At 36.3% G+C, this 21,062-nt stretch overlaps 1 protein-coding gene across 2 annotated transcripts in view; it reads right to left on the reverse strand.

Moving 5' to 3' along the window:
- Positions 1–19,768, reverse strand: part of trpc7b (transient receptor potential cation channel, subfamily C, member 7b) — a 61,458-nt gene extending 41,690 nt beyond the window's left edge. For both annotated transcript variants that reach the window (XM_044126343.1, XM_044126344.1), the window contains exons 1-4: positions 19,150–19,768; positions 14,114–14,876; positions 5,673–5,855; positions 1,549–1,713 (exon numbers count right to left, since the gene is read on the reverse strand). In XM_044126343.1, the coding sequence (XP_043982278.1) occupies positions 1,549–1,713; positions 5,673–5,855; positions 14,114–14,876; positions 19,150–19,637 (1,599 nt within the window). In that variant the 5' untranslated portion in view covers positions 19,638–19,768. The remainder of the gene's footprint in view (positions 1–1,548; positions 1,714–5,672; positions 5,856–14,113; positions 14,877–19,149) is intronic.
- Between the last annotated feature and the right edge of the window lie 1,294 nt (positions 19,769–21,062).

Consider the following 21,062-nt stretch of genomic DNA (forward strand, 5'->3'; position numbering starts at 1 on the left):
CCCCTTGTTTAGTTACATACCAAATGTTATTTACAGATTTTTTTAAAGCAATTTTACTAGCCTAATTACTGTCAGACTTGTAGAATCAAGAAGTCACTTCAATAAAAGCTGTTTGGCAACATGAAGGAGGATAACAGATTTTAAAAACCAAAATCCATCATGTCTTCATCACAGCACCGTACACCTTGGATGAAGATTTGTTCTAGTACACAAACTGGGAATCCATGAACCATATCAAAAGTTAAATGTGTACAAGAGGAAAATCTTCTCAAAAAATAAGATGATTGAATGAACCATTAGTCCATCACTATCTTTGAGCTTAGCTTCAACCAACCAGACCAGTAGAAGTGTGCCAGCTGTTAAATTACTTTAAAAACACATAAACACACATGCACATGCACACACCCCCATGCACGCCCCCACACATTTATTTTGCTGTTTGTAGAACAAAATAAAAACAACTCTGCCACCAACAAAGCCCTCACTAATTGCCTTTTCTATATATATTGCTTTTCTTCTTCTCTTATTGGTTGCTGGTGACATTTCATACCAACAATTAAAGGTAAAATTAAGAATGTCCCATGATGATATACCATGTAGTAACATCTATAGTAGCAACAACTTGAAGTAGCAATTTTCTGTTTGACTTTCTCCGTCTCTCACTCTGTTCAGAATAAAGGTGCTTTTTTTTTCTTTATATCAAAGCTCCAGCTAATTAAGGTTTTCACAAATTGCATTAGTTTCTGCAGAGCTTTTCTGTTAAAATCCCAGCAAGGCATTTCAATTAATTTGAGATAAGAGCTTTGAATGAGCCACTGCAACACCTTGGGTCTCAGCACTTTCACCTATTCTGTTTCAATTTGCTGTGTTTAAATCCACAGTCTGGTTGCATGATCCGGTTTCACCCAAACTCCACCTGTCAAACAAACTCACATTTGACTCTGAAATACTTTGGTATACAAAGGAGTTCATGTTGAATCAGTGACTGCAAGGTGCACAGATCCTAAGTATGTTGATTTCTTAAATATAATACTGTATATTACAGCTGTGGCTCTCTATTTCAGACTCATATATCTAACAGACATTGCTTCAAAAGTCTTTGAATTCAGAATAGACTTTCTCATTGCAATCCTTTCAAAAAGCCACACTTGCTTGAACTGTTTTTCCAACCTCTACTGTCAAACGTTTGGACATTTAACATACTAACTACAGTTTCCTAAGGCAGCAGATTATACAAGCAGAACAATAATGCTAGATCTTTAAAATATCACAATGCAAAATTGTTGGTACTGATAATGTCTACATGCAATCTATTTCTAATTCTGTTTTTGTCAGAACTAGACTGTCTAATGACAAACAGCTGTGATAACCTTAATGTTAACCTTTAGTCCACAATCCCATATTTCCTTACTACAGGTGCACCAACATGATAAAACACCAAGACAAATGTTTCTAGTAGATGTTACTTTGCATATAGGAACAACAATATTTCCAAAAGTGTTCCACACTTTTTTTTACATTGATGTTGCTGTTGCTGTCAGATCCTACCTTGCTACATGGCATTATCCAGTAGGCAATAGCCAGGAAGGGGAGACCTACGGTTACCCCCAGGACTGTCCAGCACTTCACGCCGACGGACTGCTGCCTCAGGCCTGGTAGGTTCTCGTACCAAATAGTCAGCAGCTGCTGCTGGCAGTTGGGATGTGCAACAAACTGAAGACAAAAAAAAACAAAAAGAAAATTTAAAAAATGTGGAAATAATAGACATAAGGATGTGGAAAACAAGATGAAAGGCAATTAAGGTAGAAACAAATGTGCCTTTGGTAATATGTTCCTGGAAATAACACTTTTTCAATATGATTAAGGCTGTAATTGAGGTAGAATGATGCAAAAACTTCACACTTGATACTGATACCAAGAAAAATACTGAATGCTGTTTCCATTATATTTATGTACTATATTTGCTTAATTGTGCCACAGAGTGTTTCCATTTGTCAATTTGATGTTGATACTAACACATTTTATTACAAAGGACAATAAAGGATCATTCTATACTAAAATAAATTGTATTAAAAAAATAATGAAAACAAGAATCTAATTCATACAAATGCCTTCAGAAACAGGCCTGTCCAATTTCTGTCTTTCTGGTAATTTTGCATACTGTTTTCTTTACTACAACAGAAGAAGAGATTACAAAGGTTTCTGTTTTCTTTACTACAACAGAAGAAGAGATTACAAAGGTTTCTGTTTTCTTTACTACAACAGAAGAAGAGATTACAAAGGTTTCTGTTTTCTTTACTACAACAGAAGAAGAGATTACAAAGGTTTCTGTTTTCTTTACTACAACAGAAGAAGAGATTACAATGGTTTGTGTCATAGTTTGACTGTTTAGTAGCTGATTTAATCGTCAGCTGATGAACAATTTCTTGCATTAATTTGTACCGCAGTAAAACAGGGGGATTGCAATGAGGCGTTGAGCTGCATTATTATTTGATTCAAAAACTCTATGAGTAGTAAGAAACTACAATTTATAGTTTTAAAGTTAAATTGTTTAGCCTTGGGAAGGTTAGTTATATTTCATTGTAACTGAATGTGCCTAAACTGCAGAGTTTAGGCACATTCAGGAAGTTGATTTCTGGTCTGGACTTCAGGAAGTTGATTTCTGATCTGGACTTCAGGAAGTTGATTTCTGATCTGGACTTCAGGAAGTTGATTTCTGATCGGTGCTCTTATGCTGCCATTCAGTGTGTGCAACAGCTGGAGTAATGTTGCCTTCTTTGACATCAGTCAAAAGAAAGCACTGAACAAAAAGCAGTAAAAAGTAAATTTCAAACTGTGTCTACATGCAGTTTGACCTTAAACAAAAAGTGCAAGATAACCAAAATGATGGATGTAAAGAATGAACATGTTTCCTCTATTCATTGAGTAAATTAAGTAGAAAATCTGTTCTATTTGAATAAATATTTAATGATAAAGATCTAGGTCTATAACTCAGTTATTTGTGCTGTAAATATTCCATAAATATTGACAACACGTCCATGAGCAGGCTTTGAAATCACTTTAATGAAGGATTTGCAAAGGAAAGCATGAAAGCGGGCAGCAAGTAGCAATGACTGAGTGCACACATTAATTAATGACATTACTCAGGGAGATAAATGAAAGGTAGCAAAGGTATTATGGGGACAAATAGAGCACATGCTTCTCTTTTAGCTGGAGGAAGGATGTGGGATGGAAAGGAATCAATGCTCAGTCAATGGCTAAACCTAACAATCAAATTCCATGTGGAAGTGTTATGTTCATGTTTAATGTTGCAAGGAGCTGATTTTCTGTCGGTTAAAATGTGCTTTCTCTCCATCTTTGTTGTAGATGAAGAGAAAGCACCAGTAACAACTAAAAGTTTTCATCCCAGTCGTTTTCACCTCCATCCCAGTGGGGTTGAATTCATCTGATCAAATCTGACAATAGCAACACACATGGATATGGTGTATTTGTGCAGCAGTTCAGTTAAAAAAACAAAGATAACATTGTTTCCAGTCAGTTTCTAGTTAGTCCTTTAAGCCACTGACCCATACCCTTAATTCTGCCTGTGTCCAGAAATGTGAGCTCAACACAGTCGTGCTCCACCTTGCTCCTATGGCACTGTGTCTCATCCCTGCGACTTCAGTAATTAGCAGCTTGCTACTGGAGATGCTTTTGTTTACTGGTTAAAAACAAAAGGCGCATCAAAGAGTTTTCTTGCTGCCCAACACACACACATAACAAAGATGCAGGAAAACGATTTCTAACATAAACATACACGTGGGTAGCTATGGTTCAGAAAAACATACAGCACTGTTGCCAAATGGAAGTATGTGCCAACGGGACTTTTGTGAAGTGAAATGGGGGAAAGGGATTTGATTTGACATTTTAAAGCCACCTCTGCTCAACGCGGATTAGTTCTCCCACTGGGGCCTGTCAGTTGCTTACTTTAGGTCTTCTAAAGGCACAACAACACAAAAGTAAAAAAAAAAAAAAAATTGTTCAAACACTTCATGCTTACCCACATAGTTATTAAATGATCTAGGCTCTAATGCTGAGTTCATTAAATGTTAATGCAAGACCCAATTACCACGAATGGTTGGAAGCATTTTTACAGATACAGCACATAAAACATGAATCTGTAACTCCGTTTATGTCTTTTAGTAAGATTTCTTGCTGCAATACGGTTAAAATTTATGCATTTTTAAATTTGGTACAAAATGTAGTTTGATCCAACTGATGTTAAGTACCCCCCAATAAAACAAACAAACAAAAAAAAAAAAACAATGTTACCTTGATAAATCCTTTCTGACATTTATTCTATAATTTTAATTTAGGAAGGAGGATAAACAATTGTTCTTTTTACTATACACACTCATTATATGTTTATATTATGCAACTTGGAAAAAAAATCTGAATGATCTTCATGCTCTCCATCTCCAAAGACAGCTTGAGATCTATTTTACAATCATGTTCAGAGCTGGATATGAATTTCTACTCAGAACATTATCATTGTTCTGGGTATAATTGTTATATATATCTATATACATGTATACATGGGAGACATGTATTCCATGTATCCCTCAAAGTCAAACCTTGGTTTGTTGGTTTGGCTTTTCTAGGACGAAGTGGGTTGAAAGGAATAGAAGTGATTGCTCAGCCAACATGTCATAGGTAGGGAAAAAGCTTTGAACTATATATTTATTTTTGTAAACAACATGCTACAGTTTTTTACTTTCATTATTTGTAGAGCAACTGAGTGCTACACAAAATATAGTCTGCAGAATGAGCTGGATTCTTATTTTGTTTATTTATTATATATACAGTATCTTTTACAAATAGGCTGTCTGTAGACAGCCTATTTGATAGCATTTATCAAATAGCATTTGAATGAGATAGCATTTGAATGAATTATGTTTACTGGTGAAATTTATATTTTTAAAGATTTTTTTTGTATTCTGCATAGATGTTGTTCACTAATAAAATCTTGTTTTTGGAACAATTGTATGCTTGTTTGGCTTTTCCTCTCTGTGTAGTTTGTGATAGGCAGCAGTATTTATCCATTCATAACACATTCATTTTAAGCTCTTTATAGAACACTTTGTTGAACTGTAACATGTCCTCAATAAACCCTATTATGACTGGGTTATGTCAGGTGGCTTTTCTAAGCTTAGAAAGTATTATTTTAGATTGGATTTCTACCTTTGGCTTTTAAAGATCCATTACAATCTCAAATATACTATGTTGCAGTGAAGGCAACTTGATCTCATAACTCTGCTGGTTAGTTTAGAAACATGTAACTTCCAAATAAAATGGGATGAGTGGAAATCCTTTTAAGTGGAAAAACATTTTCATTTGTCCCTTTATGAAAAACAGCATATCGAAAGTTTAAAATCGCATAACAAGGGTAGAGAGAAAAATTCAAGAACGTAAATTGATCTAACACAATATGAAGAGTTTTGATATTTTTCTAATCAGTGATTTAATATACAACATTGTGTAATATCAAACATATTAATTAATCTGTTTTGAGTGCCATGTTACCAAGAATAGAGCTAAACTTCATTTGTTCTTTGTTTTAATCTTGGTTATATTTCACTCTATATTTCTGGTTCAGCAATTTCCCGTTTGTAACATTTTGACTTTATTCGTACCTTTTTGACTTCATATTTGATGGCCAGCTTGACGCGACTGAGGCAGGGCCGGTTGTAGGGACTTGGTGGGCATTGGTCCACATCTCCATTCAAAATGGCCTCAACTTCTTCTGTGTCTCGACAAAGGTCCAGTACACCCACCACAAAGTCTTTGCACTGCATGGACAACTTACGATAGTCATTCTGCAGAAGAGAGGGAGGCATTAATAATATCAGAATTACAAACAATGTCAAAAACTACTGCAAGCAGTTTAACAGGTATTTAGCAGTGTTTTTAGTACCCCTCATTTTGAGAAACAGATTTTGTGTTCCACCATCTAGCAGGGTCTGTGTTGGTGACTTTTTTCTTACATTGCATGTTGGTCATAGAAACCTGCATCAACTGTTTCCAAATAGACAAAAGATGAACCGTCATGTTAATTTTTCAGTTCTGTAAACCCTCTAAGTGGAATGCTTAAGAGGAGTGTAGCAAATGCAGTAAGGAAGCTGGAGTTTTTCCGTCAGACTGTCAGTTTCAGAAACTACACACACAAAAATAAACTTGTAAAAGCGCACCCACAAAGCATAAACTTGTGGGGTCTAAATGACTGTGGGTTGGTTAAACATCTTCAGTCCTTTCATGTACATACTCTATGCTGAATAAGATTAGTTAATTCAATTATTTTGTTATAAATTAAAATGTGGATTAATTACAACGCTGTGAAAATTCTGTACATTTCTTATATGTCACACAGGATTTTAACTGATAATTTCACAGCTTAATGCATTGATGTAGCATAAATGTATCAGAATATGTTTATTATGAATTTGTCCTAACAACTTATATGCGATCAATAGTTATTTTACCTATTAAATTGGTGAAACTTTATCTTCAGTGACAAAAGCAAACTTTCTAAAATTAGCTTGTTCTGTCACAGTTGCTGACCAGGCACTTCTACAATTTGCAGATGATGTCAACACAAACTCATACAATGTCAAAAATGTATATAAGGGGAAAAAAAAATGTCACATGACTGTGATTTTTAGATTATCTTGGGTTAAAAGTCACACTGGTACGTGATGAGTGATTACACACATCACTGAATGTGTGTGAGACTGTGATCCACACACACACAGCATGCTGTGTGCGGGTGTGTGTGTGTGTGTGTTTATGTCGCCTCAGACAAATTTCTGGTTTTTATTCTCTCAACTGACATTCATACTTCACACTGTTTTAAAGTTCGTGAACCTTTTTCCACTAATACTTGAAAAAGCTTCCCTGACTTTTGACATGATAAATGACAACCCCGCTATTTGCAATTATAATATGACTCATGTGTTAAATAATTAAAAGGGTTCATCTGCCATTTCTTGACCTTTATGAATTATTTCAAGATTACCTTTTTCAGAAAACGAAGAAAAAAAAAGACTAACGGTGTCTTCTTCAGCAAAAGTCTGATTTAGAAAGAAAAACTCCCAAATAACTTAAAAACAACAATGTTTGATGTTCTATATTTGAGTTTATGTACATTTTTAGACACCATATTAGAAAGAAAAATAAAAAAAGACTTAAAATCTCCACCAACATCGCAATATGAAGAGCTACATTTCAGAAAATTAGAAAATGTTTTCTGATTAGTGTTGCTGGTCAGGTTAAAAATACCTTTTAAACTACCAGCCTCAATAAGTCTACATTTCTATAGTAAAAAAGATTTTCCTTCTTTTGTCTGATGTAATACACTAATAGTAAATGCTCAGTCTTCATTAACTGGAAGCGATAAATCATTAACAGAAATTAAGGATTGAAATCATAATTCTGTGTGTAATTAATCTATATAGTGTGTTTCCCTTAGTGCAGAAATAAATTAGCTTTTTAGTGATATTCAAATTTATTGGATATGCCCGTCTAACTCTGTCTGCCTTTCCATTTGTCCATCCTTTCGTCTGTCTATTACTTTTAAAGAATCAAAGAAAGTACAAAGGTCAGATTGAACTTTTGTATGCTGTTGAACTTCCTGCAAAGCTTTACAAGAGCAAAGGATTCATGAAATTTCAGTAAAAGTTTTAAAAAAAAAATGCATATTCTATTGAAAGGTCAAAAAGTGTGTAAAATTTTATTTCTCTAGACCAATTTTTTCCACAGCCAGGTTTTTAAAAATCTAAACTGCATGGTGCTCACCTACTGATCATGAACTTCATTTGCATTCCTTCAGTGTGTGACCCCTGTGAAGACTGTGTTCTTCCAAGCATAACTTGTATCATTTGTGCTGAATATAAAACAGTGATGTTAGCTCCTGGAGCAGTGTGCACTTTCCTTGGATTCATTAATAAAACTAGACAGAAGTGTGTTTGATAACGCCGGTTAGATGACTCATCAATGTCTGTCAATTAAAGGAAAATAATCTAGACTATCTGTTAGTAACCACTGTTTGGTCTGTGTTTCTTTCAGAAAGCTTGCTGAAAAAAATCCATTTTAATCTCAAGACAAGACAGCAGGGTGCTACATGTAGCAACAATATATTGATAAGCAACAACATTTACATGGCAAGGTGGGAAAATCTAGTCTAACAGATGATACGCGTATAAAAATTCAATATCAATGTCAGACGCATGTCTTTTTTTAACAGGATATGAGATTACAGAAGATTCATGAGATTAAAATTGAATGATGTGGTGTGAAACAGACAAAATGGGGAGGAACCCAAGAGAGATAAACAAGACAAAACTGGATATGAACACCAAACATCTAATTTTACTGAGAATTAAACTCATTCAATAATTAGCTTTGTGTTTCATCTTGGTTCTTTTAACATTAAAATCAGCTAAATGAATTAAAACAGAAAATCAAAACTGCTTAAATGAAATAACTCCCTCCCCACTGCACTTTCTTAAAAAGTGTGGGTACCTTTGTCTGGAGGCTGAAATGCAAAATTGATAGCCTGTCTTGAAAAGCAAGATGTTTGATGATAAATGTCAAATCCCTGTGGCAGGTTCTGGTGCCGGTAGCTGTACTCACAGCTCCATTTAATGTGTAATTTAAGAACAAAAAAATTCAGCATTTTTTTTATGTCAGATATTTTGCCAAAGGAAAAATAGTTGGTAATTTCTCTCGCAGTTGTGTTCTTTTTTTCATTACTGAGATTTTTGACACACACTTATTCTATCTTATCCCAATATTTAGGATATTAACTCAGAGCTTCCAGTCATCAGAGAAGACTGTTGAGAGGTATACAGAGGCTTGTTATTTCTTGAAGCTCAGCCATATTGAAATCTGCAAAGCACACAATGGATCAAGTCTATAAAAATATCTGAGTTTTAGACTTTTTTAAGATGGACCTCACAGGATACAGTAACTAAAATTAGGTTTATTTTCTACAAGATAACTAATAACATGCTACTACCGAAAGGTCGAACCACAAGAGTAAGGAGACAATTATTACAGCAAACCCCACAATGCCAAAATTCCAGTTCTGCTCTCACAAATTAGTGAAAGACGGCCATTTACTTTGTGTTGCAAATCAGACATCTGATGCAAAAGACATTTTGTCTTCAAAGAATAGGTGCCGACTTTCATTTAAAATTAAGTTCTTTTATTTTTTTTGAACAAATTCAACCGACAACAACCATTCACACACGAATTAAAACAGATCTACTGCCAATTACTACAAGCTTGCTTCAGATCAACATGTCTGCTTGGAAATAGGCCAGTGAATGCTTTCAGTATTTATGAACTAGAGAAAAGCTCTGATTTCTCAAACTGAAGCAAAGTTTCACCCACCCAAGAAACAAACAAAGGGGAATGAATATTGTTGGGTTGTGATGATGTAAATTTGGAGGATTTGCAAATCATAAAAGGCTGCTGTTCACAAGCTGTCCTTCAAATCTCAGATATGACAGCTGGTTATGTGTATGCTGTGATTATGATTATGCATCTGTGTGGCTCTGAGATGACACTGGAGCTGATGGCATAGCTTGATTGCTACACCCAAAGAGATTTGGAGCACCTGGTACCACATCTTTTTTAGATGTGCAATTACCAGCTTCCAACATGGAAAGAGTATATCTTTTTCTGATCTCTGCTCATTTTAGGGACTTATTTTATTTATTTAGATAATTTCCGATCACATTTTTAATATAAAATCTAAACATTAGCATAAGGCTAACAACCAAAATTTATATTTTTTCTTAGTTATTTTCAGAGAACCAGTTCAGTTTAAAGCTGAATGATGTAGCAGTTGTTGCCATGCAACCAGACGCCCTGGGTTTGAATCCCGGCCTCACATCTTCCTGTATGGAGTTCAAATAATTTCCTCATATATGTGTGGGTTCTCTCTGAGTACTCTGGCTTCCTCCCACAGTCCAAAAACATGACTGTTATTTTAATTCATTATTCTACATTTCCCCACATGTGTTTGTTAAATCTGCCTATCGCCCAAAGATTGCTGGAGACAGCCACAAGCCCCACAGCGACCCTTTAAGAAAAAGCAACAGCAGACAATGGAAGGATGTTCAGTTTACTAGCTTTTGTTATATTTCCTATTTCTGCCTAAAACTCTTAGCTAATTTGTTGACCAAGAGGAATACTAAATACTCAAAAGAGAACAAACTTTTGTCCCTAAACCTCAACAAAGCATTGGCCAGCAGATTCAACGTATTTTTAAAATACCAGCCAATAAAAAAAAAAAACATACAAACAAACACAAAAAACAACATTTACAATCAGAAAATGGAGAGGTTAAGTTGAGACTTATTTGAAAGAATGTTAGAAGCTCCATAAAATAAATGGCCAAAAGACTTCAAACGAGCATACTTGTTTCAAGGGAACAGGTAAAACAAAAACTTTACCTCTATTTTCATTTTAATAAAATAACATAAGAACATATTTTTAGAGATACTTTGCAGATACTGCTATGTTTAAATGCATAGCAGTATTTAAATAAAATACTGTTATGTTGAAGATATTAAGAGACCAAAGAAATGTGTCACTTCCTCCTACTGCAATTCTAAGCCTAAATGTACAAAATCATTCATAACACTGGCTGAATTGGGTTATGATAACTTTCATTTAACCAAGAAGATTTTTTTTTATAAGAAAATATGTAGATCTCTCAAAATATCTTAAAACAGTCCTGTATACTTTTTTGTTTTTATTGATGTTTTAATGAAAATCACATAGCCCTGTTTAAGTATACCTTTCTCAATAAAGGTTTTATTGGAATTGCAGCAATTAAATACTTCTCATAAGAGCTGACAATGTTTTTTCATGTTAATGAAACATGAAATATATTTGGTATGTTTGGTGATTCATATTTTTGCAGTGTGGGAGGTCTCCTTTTCATTATCCTAATCTTTAGCTCCCATCTCAGATTCTCAGTTGGATTCAAATCATCACTTTGGCTGGGAGTGGGACACTCAAAAATGTAAGTATTACTTCCAGGAAAGAAACACGATCATCAGACTTAAACATTACTTTCTACTTTAAATCTGTGAGGGGATTGAATATGTTTATATTTGTCACAATGTCAGGGAGAAGCTTTGCCCTGCAACCTCTTTTGATTCCAGAAACCTAATAATAGTAAGTGGAAATTTTGGTTGCAAAAACTTTGTATTTTTATAAACTGATATTAATCTGGTTTAAAGGGGGATTTAGGATGACATAAACATTTCTCTGTTAGCAGTCCCATTAAAAGATGCACATTCAGTTTAATCTGTTTCTCATTAGACTATTTATGAATGTTTATTTGTCACATGTAATTTGCCCATGTAAAGTTGATTGACTAATGCCATTAGCAAAACGAGTAGACATTATTTGATGCTTTAAAGCAATGAGGAGATAATGTGAAGGGAGACAGGGAGATAAATAAAGAGAGAAGACATGGGGATGGTAATGAGATGGTAATGAGACAGATAAGTCCTAACACAACCCTGGTCCCTCAGGTGAGCCCCTCTCATTAATTTGTTGGGAGATGGGAAACGGAATGACAAGCAGAAAGGCAGCATATCAAACACAAATGTGGTCAGAAAGTGGTGAGAACTGACAGGTAGGCACATCCATAAATTAATAGACTTCAGGAAAAAAAAAAAAAAAGAAATAGGTGAACTAAACTTCACACAAGTAGAGATTGAAAAAAAAATCACAATAATAAACTGTTAAAATCCAATCTGATTGAATGAGCATAACACATATTTGTATATTGATTTCAGCTAAGATATGGGTGCAACACAAAGAGTGCTTTTAATTACATGAGTCTTAATATTGGTCTAACTATTTGTAATTTAGATGATTGCTGTTCATGTTTTCTAAAACCTATTTGTGGACTGAGGCCAATCAATCAAGTCCACCTTTTTGCAACTTATCAGTGTCTTGAAATTGTGACTGTGATATAAGCTTGGAAAATAACACATTTATTAGCAAAAATTATGTCTGTAATAACAAGGTTAGGAATGGTAAACCTTATAGAAAGGAAGCTTACATAAGCAATGATTTCACTAAAAATGCACAAAATAGCATTTTTGACTGATGAAAATTTCTGTTTTTGCCTTTCTCAAAGTCATTGTAGTAGAATAACAATCAAAACAATTGCAATCACCATAGTGGTTATATGTAATTATCTAGAAGGTATTTTTTTAGAAAGTATATACCTAGCTTTTATCCAGGAGTATATTTCATTTGCCAGGTGGCTTTTATGTCAATGCTTGCTTATCTGGGTCAGGTAAAAATATGTGTCAAAGTATCAGGCTCAGGATGGATTCAGGCACCTCTGTAACTCAAGCTCTGGCTTAAAATGGGCCCAGCTGCTTTATAGCTTACATGTTCTGCCCCCAGCTTAGACCGATGAGCTTTCTCCTGGAGAGATGAAAGCAGAAAATGGTTTTAGAATTTATTTCGTTTTCTTTAAAATCCTATTTATTTTTGAGATGCTACTGAAACATTTTCAAAAACTTGAGCAGTTTGGCTCTAGCACACAAGCAATGATGGTAAAAATATAACACACACATCGAGACAATTTTTAATGTTTAAAGTTTTACAAAGAGTTAACATTCCAATATACGAGTTTTGTTTCACCCGAGAAAAGATACTGAATTGGAAATAAGTAGTTCTACAAAGAAAGAAGGGCCTTAAAAATTGTTTGAAGATGAGAGACTGATGATTGCAGGAGGTTGAATAAGAGACTGAGACTGAGTGTGGTGTAGAGATCTTTGCTTCAGCACTACATAGTTCCTCAACTAAAACTGTAATTTATGTACAGTATATAATGCTACAAAAATACAGAGAAACATGCCATTCTGATTTCTAGTGTTTTCCCTATTTCATTTGTGCAATTATGAAATTCAAGTGTTTGCCAGTATGAGTATTAAAACATTTATAAAAGCAATGAAAGAATAGAATAATCTTTATTATACCCAGAGGTGCAGCGAAATTGAGAGCTCCCACTGAGCCAACCCTGCACTGCCAAAATAAGAGCTCATTAAAAAAAACAAAAAAATGACATAAAGCAAGAAGATAAAGGAATGACAGATTTAAAATAAATTTGTTACTTCCCTAAAAATGGTTAAAATGTCTGAGAGGAGATGGGATGAAGTCGATTTTTGGGTATTGCTTAGGCGTGTTATGCAAGTCTGTTTGTATGCGACTGTGAGTGTAAGCAGTTCTGACGGCCCAAAGTATGAAGCTGTTGATCAGTCTGGATGAAAGTGACTTGAAAACTGGTTTATGTCCATAACCTACAGTAAGCAAAGCACTCTGAATATCCATTTAAAATTAAAATCTGTTTAGACAGACCTCAAAATTCTGTCAAGTGGGCCATGCATTTGCATTCAGCTCTTTTTTACAGTAAAATGAGATCCGGCACATTCTCCTACATGAAAGCCACAACTCTGATAAGGGAGTATGTGTCAGTGTCAATTTCTACAAGGATGAGGTACAAATGTCAATCTGCAGTTTGAAACAAGCCAGATAAGGGGCACAGCAAGCAGGTTAAAGAAGATCCTCTGATCAGATCAGAATAAAATTTAACTTTTTAGAGGCTTGCCAGTGGGACAATAACCCTAATCATGCAGCTACAGTGGGATGGTTAAAATCAAAGCATATTCATGTGTTAAAAAGGTCTAAATCTAATTGTTAATCTGAGGAGATACTTGAAAAGTGATGTTCACAAGTGCCCTGCATGTATTCTGACCAAGCTTAAGGGATATTGTAAAAAAAAATGGATAGAAAAAAAATGTAAAAAATTAGATGCTATTTTTGCAGTCGGAAGTCAAACCCTACAATACAATAACATGCAATCGTACTGAAAGTTTTTCTGTGATTACATACAATTTTTTTCAAATAATTCCCATGTTGTGGTTGCAACCTGAAAATATGTGCAAAAGTTTTAGGTACTGTATGTTCTAAAGAGAAGCTTCATATCTTTGCAAAGTAGTTAAAATAAGGAAGGATATAAACACATTAGCCGCCTCACCTTAAACTCCGTTTCAATGTTGGCGAGCCTTGCTAGTTCGTTGCTGAGCTCAAGGGCTGTGAGCACAGGGTCCTCGCTGCTGAGCGACAGGTAGGCTGCACTGGCCAGGCCCTTGTACGCATTCATCCTTGAGCGTGAGTGACTGAATGAGTCCTTCTTCTGCTTCTCCACACATTCGGAACATTTACAAAAGTAGTCGTGAGGCCTTTCTATACGGGCCCCCTTCGTCAAAAGGATGTGAACAATCTCATACTCCTGGCAATGAGCTGCCAGAATGATGGGTGTGATGTCATGGGAAAAACGTGTTCCGTCCTCGTCGTATGCATAAAAGTCATCATCTCGCATCTCTTGCTCCAGAGGGCTCAAAGCCAGACGGAGACCTCCACCAAAAGCGGGGTGACCGAGAATGGCCTCGACTATTCTGACATAGCCTTTGGAGATGGCCAGAAGCAGGCCGTCCCCAATCCGAGCCAGGCCATCTTTTTTCAGCAGCAGCTCCGTCACTTCCAGGTGTTCATTGCCCACTGCCAGTTGTAGAGCATTCTGGCCCATATAGTCCACAGAGTTAAAGTTCAGTGTTTTGGACTCTTCTAGCATTTTGCGCACCACAGGAATGTTGCCATACTCTGCAGCATCCAGAAAACGTTCCTCTTCTGCAGTGAGAGCAGAGCCGCGCTCATTAAACATGTAGGCAGGACCCCGCACAGCCTGGCGACGCCCCTTTTCCCTCAGTGTGGTGTGCCGGCGATGCATGGCTTCCACTCTGGGAGCAAGAAAAAGACAGAAAACAGAAATCAGTAAAAGTAATACTTAGTGTAATGAAGGAAGAGAGGATGTGTTTAACATATCAGAAAATTTTGTGATTTAGCTGTAAGAGTCAGGGAAGTATAATCAGTTACGTTGAACTGATACATCAACACAAAATTGAGTATTTTTTTTGTGTGTGGATTATGATGATAGCCGTGTTTAACACAGATTTCTATCCAGATCTCAGAGAAAAGTCCAATCCCGACTAAAGCAACAAACTGTTACCAAATCTAAAAAGGTCGAAGCCCCCAGTTAAAACTCTGAGCTTTAACTGGCATGACAAGAACAATTTTTGTTGCTCAATATCTTTTGACATGGCAAAATACCTGCGTGATCCAGTGATATTTCAAACACACTGTTCACTGAACTGGGATTTAACCATCATCAAAGAGTGAAAAAAAACAAAAAACTTCTTTCCTACAATGTCTTGCTTTGTCATTCAGCCATTAACAGAAGAAATCAAAACAATTAGACAGTAAAAGCAAAATAACCCACAGAACTTATGAACATGAATGATTATAAAGCTACACTTTTAAAGTTTATTGTTTCCCCACAAACGCTTGTGACATAATTCCAATATTATTGATATTAATATTTACACAACTTCCTAAAGGTCCAGTTTGAAAACAAGTGTTGCTGCTAAATTACAAGCTTGTAATTTCAGTTAGTTTTAATTCCCTTTTGACTGTCTGTGCGTGTGTGTGCGTGTGTGTGGGTGAGCAGAAAGCAGAAGGCGAAAATGGAAACCCGTTCATGCTAGATGTATTCACCTGGGGGTTTTGTGGATGTGGAGCTGAGAAAATGAAGACAGCTCCCTATGCCAACTCCCATGCACATGGTTTAGAGAGGGTGTGTATGCGTGTGCTCGAATGTGTGTGACTAAACCATATTAAAGGTCAGCAATGTTTTAATTTTTCATTTACACCATCAACATCTCGGGACGCCAATCACTATAAGAAGGAAATCTTTATTCTTCATTCCTCATACAGTTAAGGTGTCAGACTATCCATGCATAATGTCAACACAGCATGCATTATCTGCAACATGCAATGTAAGTTATTAGCCCTATGGCAATCAGCATTTGTGTATTGCTTTTGAGTTACACTCTATAGTTGATGTTAGCAGCTTCACACCATCTCCAAAACCTCATGCATTTCAAAGCATTTAGAAGATTTCTGAAAAACAGAAGAACAGTCTGCCTTCCAGCCCATTTGGATAACCTTATAGTCAAGTAATAAATTGCCTTTTCCCATCTCTTTTAATCTCTTTCTCCATCCATCTTTGATTGCCTGTGATTTGGTCTAGAAATAGAATGTTTTTGCATCATTGCAGAGTTGAATTACAGCAATGTGGACAAGAGGAAACTCACACAATAGAGAGATTCTGTCTGTGTGCCTTGGGGACAAAAAAACAAATTGCCATAGAAGGAAAAGATTGCTTACATTACTTACTTATGATAAGGTATGAGTACATGCACACTTTGCACGAGGATGCATTTAAAATTGGATCATTTTTATCATTCTGGAAAAAAGTGGACAGATTATCTGGCACAGGAAAAAGGAGCCCCAAGTGATTTTTATAATAAAGCACATAACACCACACATTATCAAATTATTCTAAAATTTATTTTATGCCTAACTGTTGACAAGATGCATAACATTCATGCACCATTCTATGATTATTCTTGTACACCAGTTTAAAACAAGTGAGTTTATGTGAAAGAGGATCATATTGAACTAAACAAACCAGAGAACCAGTGGTGTGCAGAAGTTGATCTAGAATGCTGGCTTAAAGCAACTTTTAAAGTTTTATTAAATTTTGTACAAAATGTACAAATATAAGTATAACATAAAAACAAGACACTGCTCTCATTTGGCTTGATTTATTCTGGGGGGATTAGGATAAATTGGACATATTATTCAACAATTACTGCACTCTAAACAGACTTGCAGTCTGAATATTGCATATACTGTTATTGTATGCGATAACAATGCACAATATACTGTTCAGCCTTACATGTAATGCAAAACTTTGACAAAAGGGATACTGGACACTTACAAACCACAATATTAGACAATTACCCATGCCATTATTTACTTAGCTGAGGTAATTTCCAAATCATTAAGCAAATTAGTTCATTGTTTGAGAATTGAAAATGGATTTACCAATCAGGTTCATTTAAATTTCCTATATTTGCCTGACTGGGCATAAAACAAATTTTAATGATACTCACATAATCCCATTTCCTTCAGGTAGGATTTGGTGATCATGCTAAATGACTGTTTCTGACAGTTTGTCCAAAATCACAGACAGGTTGTATGGAAATGCAGAGGAAATTTTACATATATTGAAAATAAATGTAACACTCGACAAATTGAAGAAAAACTCCAAGCTATTGAGTCCTGCACTGAAAACATCCATCCTTTTCATTACACTCCTCTGCTGAAGATAAATAATGACTCTTAAATTCGACAGAACATTGTTCTGGGGATGATTCTCCCTCTAAAAAGCAACATTTATGCAAAAGTATGAGAGCACCATTTAAAAACAGCCTTTGGTCTTCACTACTTCTACAAATTAGGCCCCTAAAACTTTAGATGAAAAACCAACGACGTGAGTTCATGTCAATGTTTAATCCAAAACATAAAACCAGTGAGCAACTAAGCCCACTTGCCCTGTCACCACAAGTAATAAAATGAACATCAGACATTACTATAATATGTCATATAATTGTTTAGTTCAAAATGTAGCAGAGGCCTTCAGCAAATTGCTAGAAGAAACACATTGCCAAGAGGGACAGATATTAGCAATAATCTTAGAAAACCAATGCCCATCACTCAGGAAACTGGGGCCATTTTAAAAAAAACTTAAGTTTATGATTCAGAAACTATACAAGAAAGTATAATTAAACTGAAACTATTTGTTGAGGTTAAAGGAATCCCATTGTCTTTTATGTTCCAATATAAAGGAAAAATCTCTATTGACTATCTTTTGCCTTAATATTCTTATTCATGCATGACTTCCACTACACCTTTTTTCACCTGTTTAATTATATCTACCAAACAAAACTCTACAATCTGATCTTAATTGCTCAGAGTGTGCTTCTTTTCAAAGCTGATCTCTCTAAGGTGTGAGCGCTGGGTCATTTATTATCAGTGCATGCAATCATTTATACCAGATCATTTACATTTTAACAGGACATAAAAAAGAGAAGAGATGAATTTGGTTTCGAGTCGAATGCAAGGAGACCACTGAAAAAGTGTGAAAATTAATTTTTCAACTCAGATGAGCATAGCGATTAAGCACAGCTATCAATTTGTCTAATTTACATATGCATGTAAATACAGACTTTCTAAGGCAGTTTTCACTATATTGTAATGCTGACAAAGACATGCAGACATGCAGTTTTGGAGAACACTAACATTCTGGTGACAGGCATTAGTAAAACTCAACATGCTTCTTTCCCCATAACAGACCTTTAAAGCTGAACACTGGAGTATCAAAGAGACAGACCAGGGAGGATCAAAGAGCCAATATTAGAGGCCTGCCATTGCCAACTTCTGATAGTCATGGATATAAGCTGCTAAATTTTCATTACGTGCCATTGTGCATGTTCCTATCTCTGTGGAGCACTTCCACACTGGAGCAGTGGCTGTAAGCTGAAAATGTTGAGCCTTTATCTCATAGTTAAGCAGTGAAAATGGATTGTAAAAGTAGAAACTCTTGGTTTGATTGCAGGACAGTAATAATAGTCACTGGTTAAAAAAAAAACACGTATCTGACTGCATTGCATTGTAGTCTCTTCAGGTATAACACAGGCGAAACACTGTTAATAAACTGTGAGTCTGAAAGAGCAAAGAGACACAAAAAGAGGCTGGCAATTACAGTATTTATCTCAAGCTATTGCTAGTCAACCAGGTTGATGCTTCTACAGAAAAAAAGCCTCTCTTCCCCCACTTGATGTGAGGCACATTAAAAGGTAGAAGTGAGTTTAAAGCATTTCTTCTCACATGCTTCATGCAACTGGGTCAGCGGAGATCCTAAACACACCAAACCTGACCTGTACCTGTTGAGAAGAGGGATTTGACGCCGGTGATTAAATTCCCACAATGCAGAGTTTGCCTTGAAATTGCAATTGTCCAATATACACAAAGTTCATTACTGCATACTTTACGCAAGGCCTCGAAAATACTACATTAAAACTGAGAAATAAAACTGTCAGGACTCACGATTGCCGGCTGTCTGAGCTGAACTCGGTCTCTATGTGCTCAGCAGAGAAGTGGTTCCCGTACTCAGAGAGCTCCGGAGCCCTGTAGAGCCTCTGTCCACGGTGCTGAAGCCGCTCAGTGCTCTCCGCGCCGCGTCCCTTCCATATGGGAAGCGGGTCATCGTGCTGTTCATGTCCGACATCTATCCGCACATCCGGCCGCGAGCGAGAGGTACACCCGGAGTCCACGGCACGCTGGCGGAACTTTGGCGGGGTGAAATGCAGGGAGCCCCCGAGTTCCCGGGTCCCTGGAGACGGGTGCAGACACTCTGAGGAGGTGAGAAAAGGCGGGTCCGATTCCCTAAGCAATGGAGAGGCTGAGGAGAAGAAGTCCAAGGGCCGCGAAGTGGAAGGAGATCCTCGGGGAAGACTGACAGAGAGAGGCGGCGAGGGAGACTCCGACAGATGTGCTCTCCCGACGCCGTCGCTTTCCTCCCCCCTGTCAGACATCGAGAGAGTTCGGCAGCACCATTTACTCTAAAGTATTTTTGCAAAGTGGCACATATTTCCCGTGTTTTTCAAAGTTTCCATTGAACAAGTTGCCGCTGAGACGCGCGGCAGCGAGGGGCGAAAACCTCCACCTTCACTCAGAGGTCCGCGCGCACTAATTAGAGAGAGCGCGCGCGCAGGAAGCCCGACCTTTTACAAAATGGAAGATGAGGAGCAAGTGAAACGCAAACAAATATTACCAAACAAGTGGAGACAGCCAACACATACAACTATAATTAAACTACAGAGTAAAATAGAACTTACCGACATTGGTTATCTATAATGAAACACAGCTAACTGATCAACTATGACAGAATGAGACGAGAGACAAGAAATAATTATAATAATCTAACAGCGACCTTTTCTTTGGACGATGTGCTTTAAAAAAACAACTTCAAATCAGATTTTTATATAAGCTTCAACTCAATCTAGATATAGTTAGTCACTGATTGGACATGTAATGCGCAGGTTTCTGCTTTTTTTTATTCTACATTATTTAATCAACTTTCCAAAACAATCTTCTATGCACAGATCCACCCAAAAGAACATTGGGGCCATGGGCAGAATTACCTTTGGGAGTGGAATTGCATACAGGACCATTATCCATTAGCTACAACAGTATAAGCTTACTGTCTGGATGTTGTGGATTTAAAGAATGAGGATGCATCAAATTTCACGTTGAGATTTTTCACTCTTCTGGCAAAATATTTCTTAATGCTGTGACATGTGCCAAATTATTGTGCAACATGTGATGTCATCAACTCAAATGCACATAAAATAGATTTAGCAGGGTATTGTTTTTCTTCAGTCCACTTTTTAAAAATGTTTTGTATAATTCTGACAATCCCTACCTCACTATGTATCTTTCTTTCTATAGTCTATATACTTTTTAGACGTGATAAAAATATATATATTCTAAAATGTGTCTTTAAATGTTAAGAGTAAAAGGTGTGCTCTGTTTACCAGGACTGCAGCCCACTTGTTTTGGTGGATGCAATAAGACAAAAATATCTTCTTCTGACCACACTCTCAATCTGACAACTGTTTAACTCACTAGCTCCAGTCAAAACACTGAAGTCAGCCATTTAAAAAAAAAAAAAATCCCTTTATATTTAACATGAGTGTTGCACTTCACAAAGCAGTACTTCTTAAAGGTGCAGGCAAAACTAAACACCTTTTAAAGTTGTTCCTATTAGAATTAAACACCAAGATAATCCCTAGCTTGAATATCATCCATTTTATGTGTGTGTGTCTGTGCATGTTAGTGTGCACGTATGGTCCTCTAATTAGAGACACAGACCCATTAGTCATGATGGAGACTTCCTGCACCCACACACAGACAATAACCAGTCCTGACCCAGCTCTTTGATCCGCTATTATGTTTAT

The sequence above is a fragment of the Gambusia affinis genome, linkage group LG09, assembly GCF_019740435.1.
Source record: "Gambusia affinis linkage group LG09, SWU_Gaff_1.0, whole genome shotgun sequence".
Lineage (NCBI taxonomy): Eukaryota > Metazoa > Chordata > Actinopteri > Cyprinodontiformes > Poeciliidae > Gambusia > Gambusia affinis.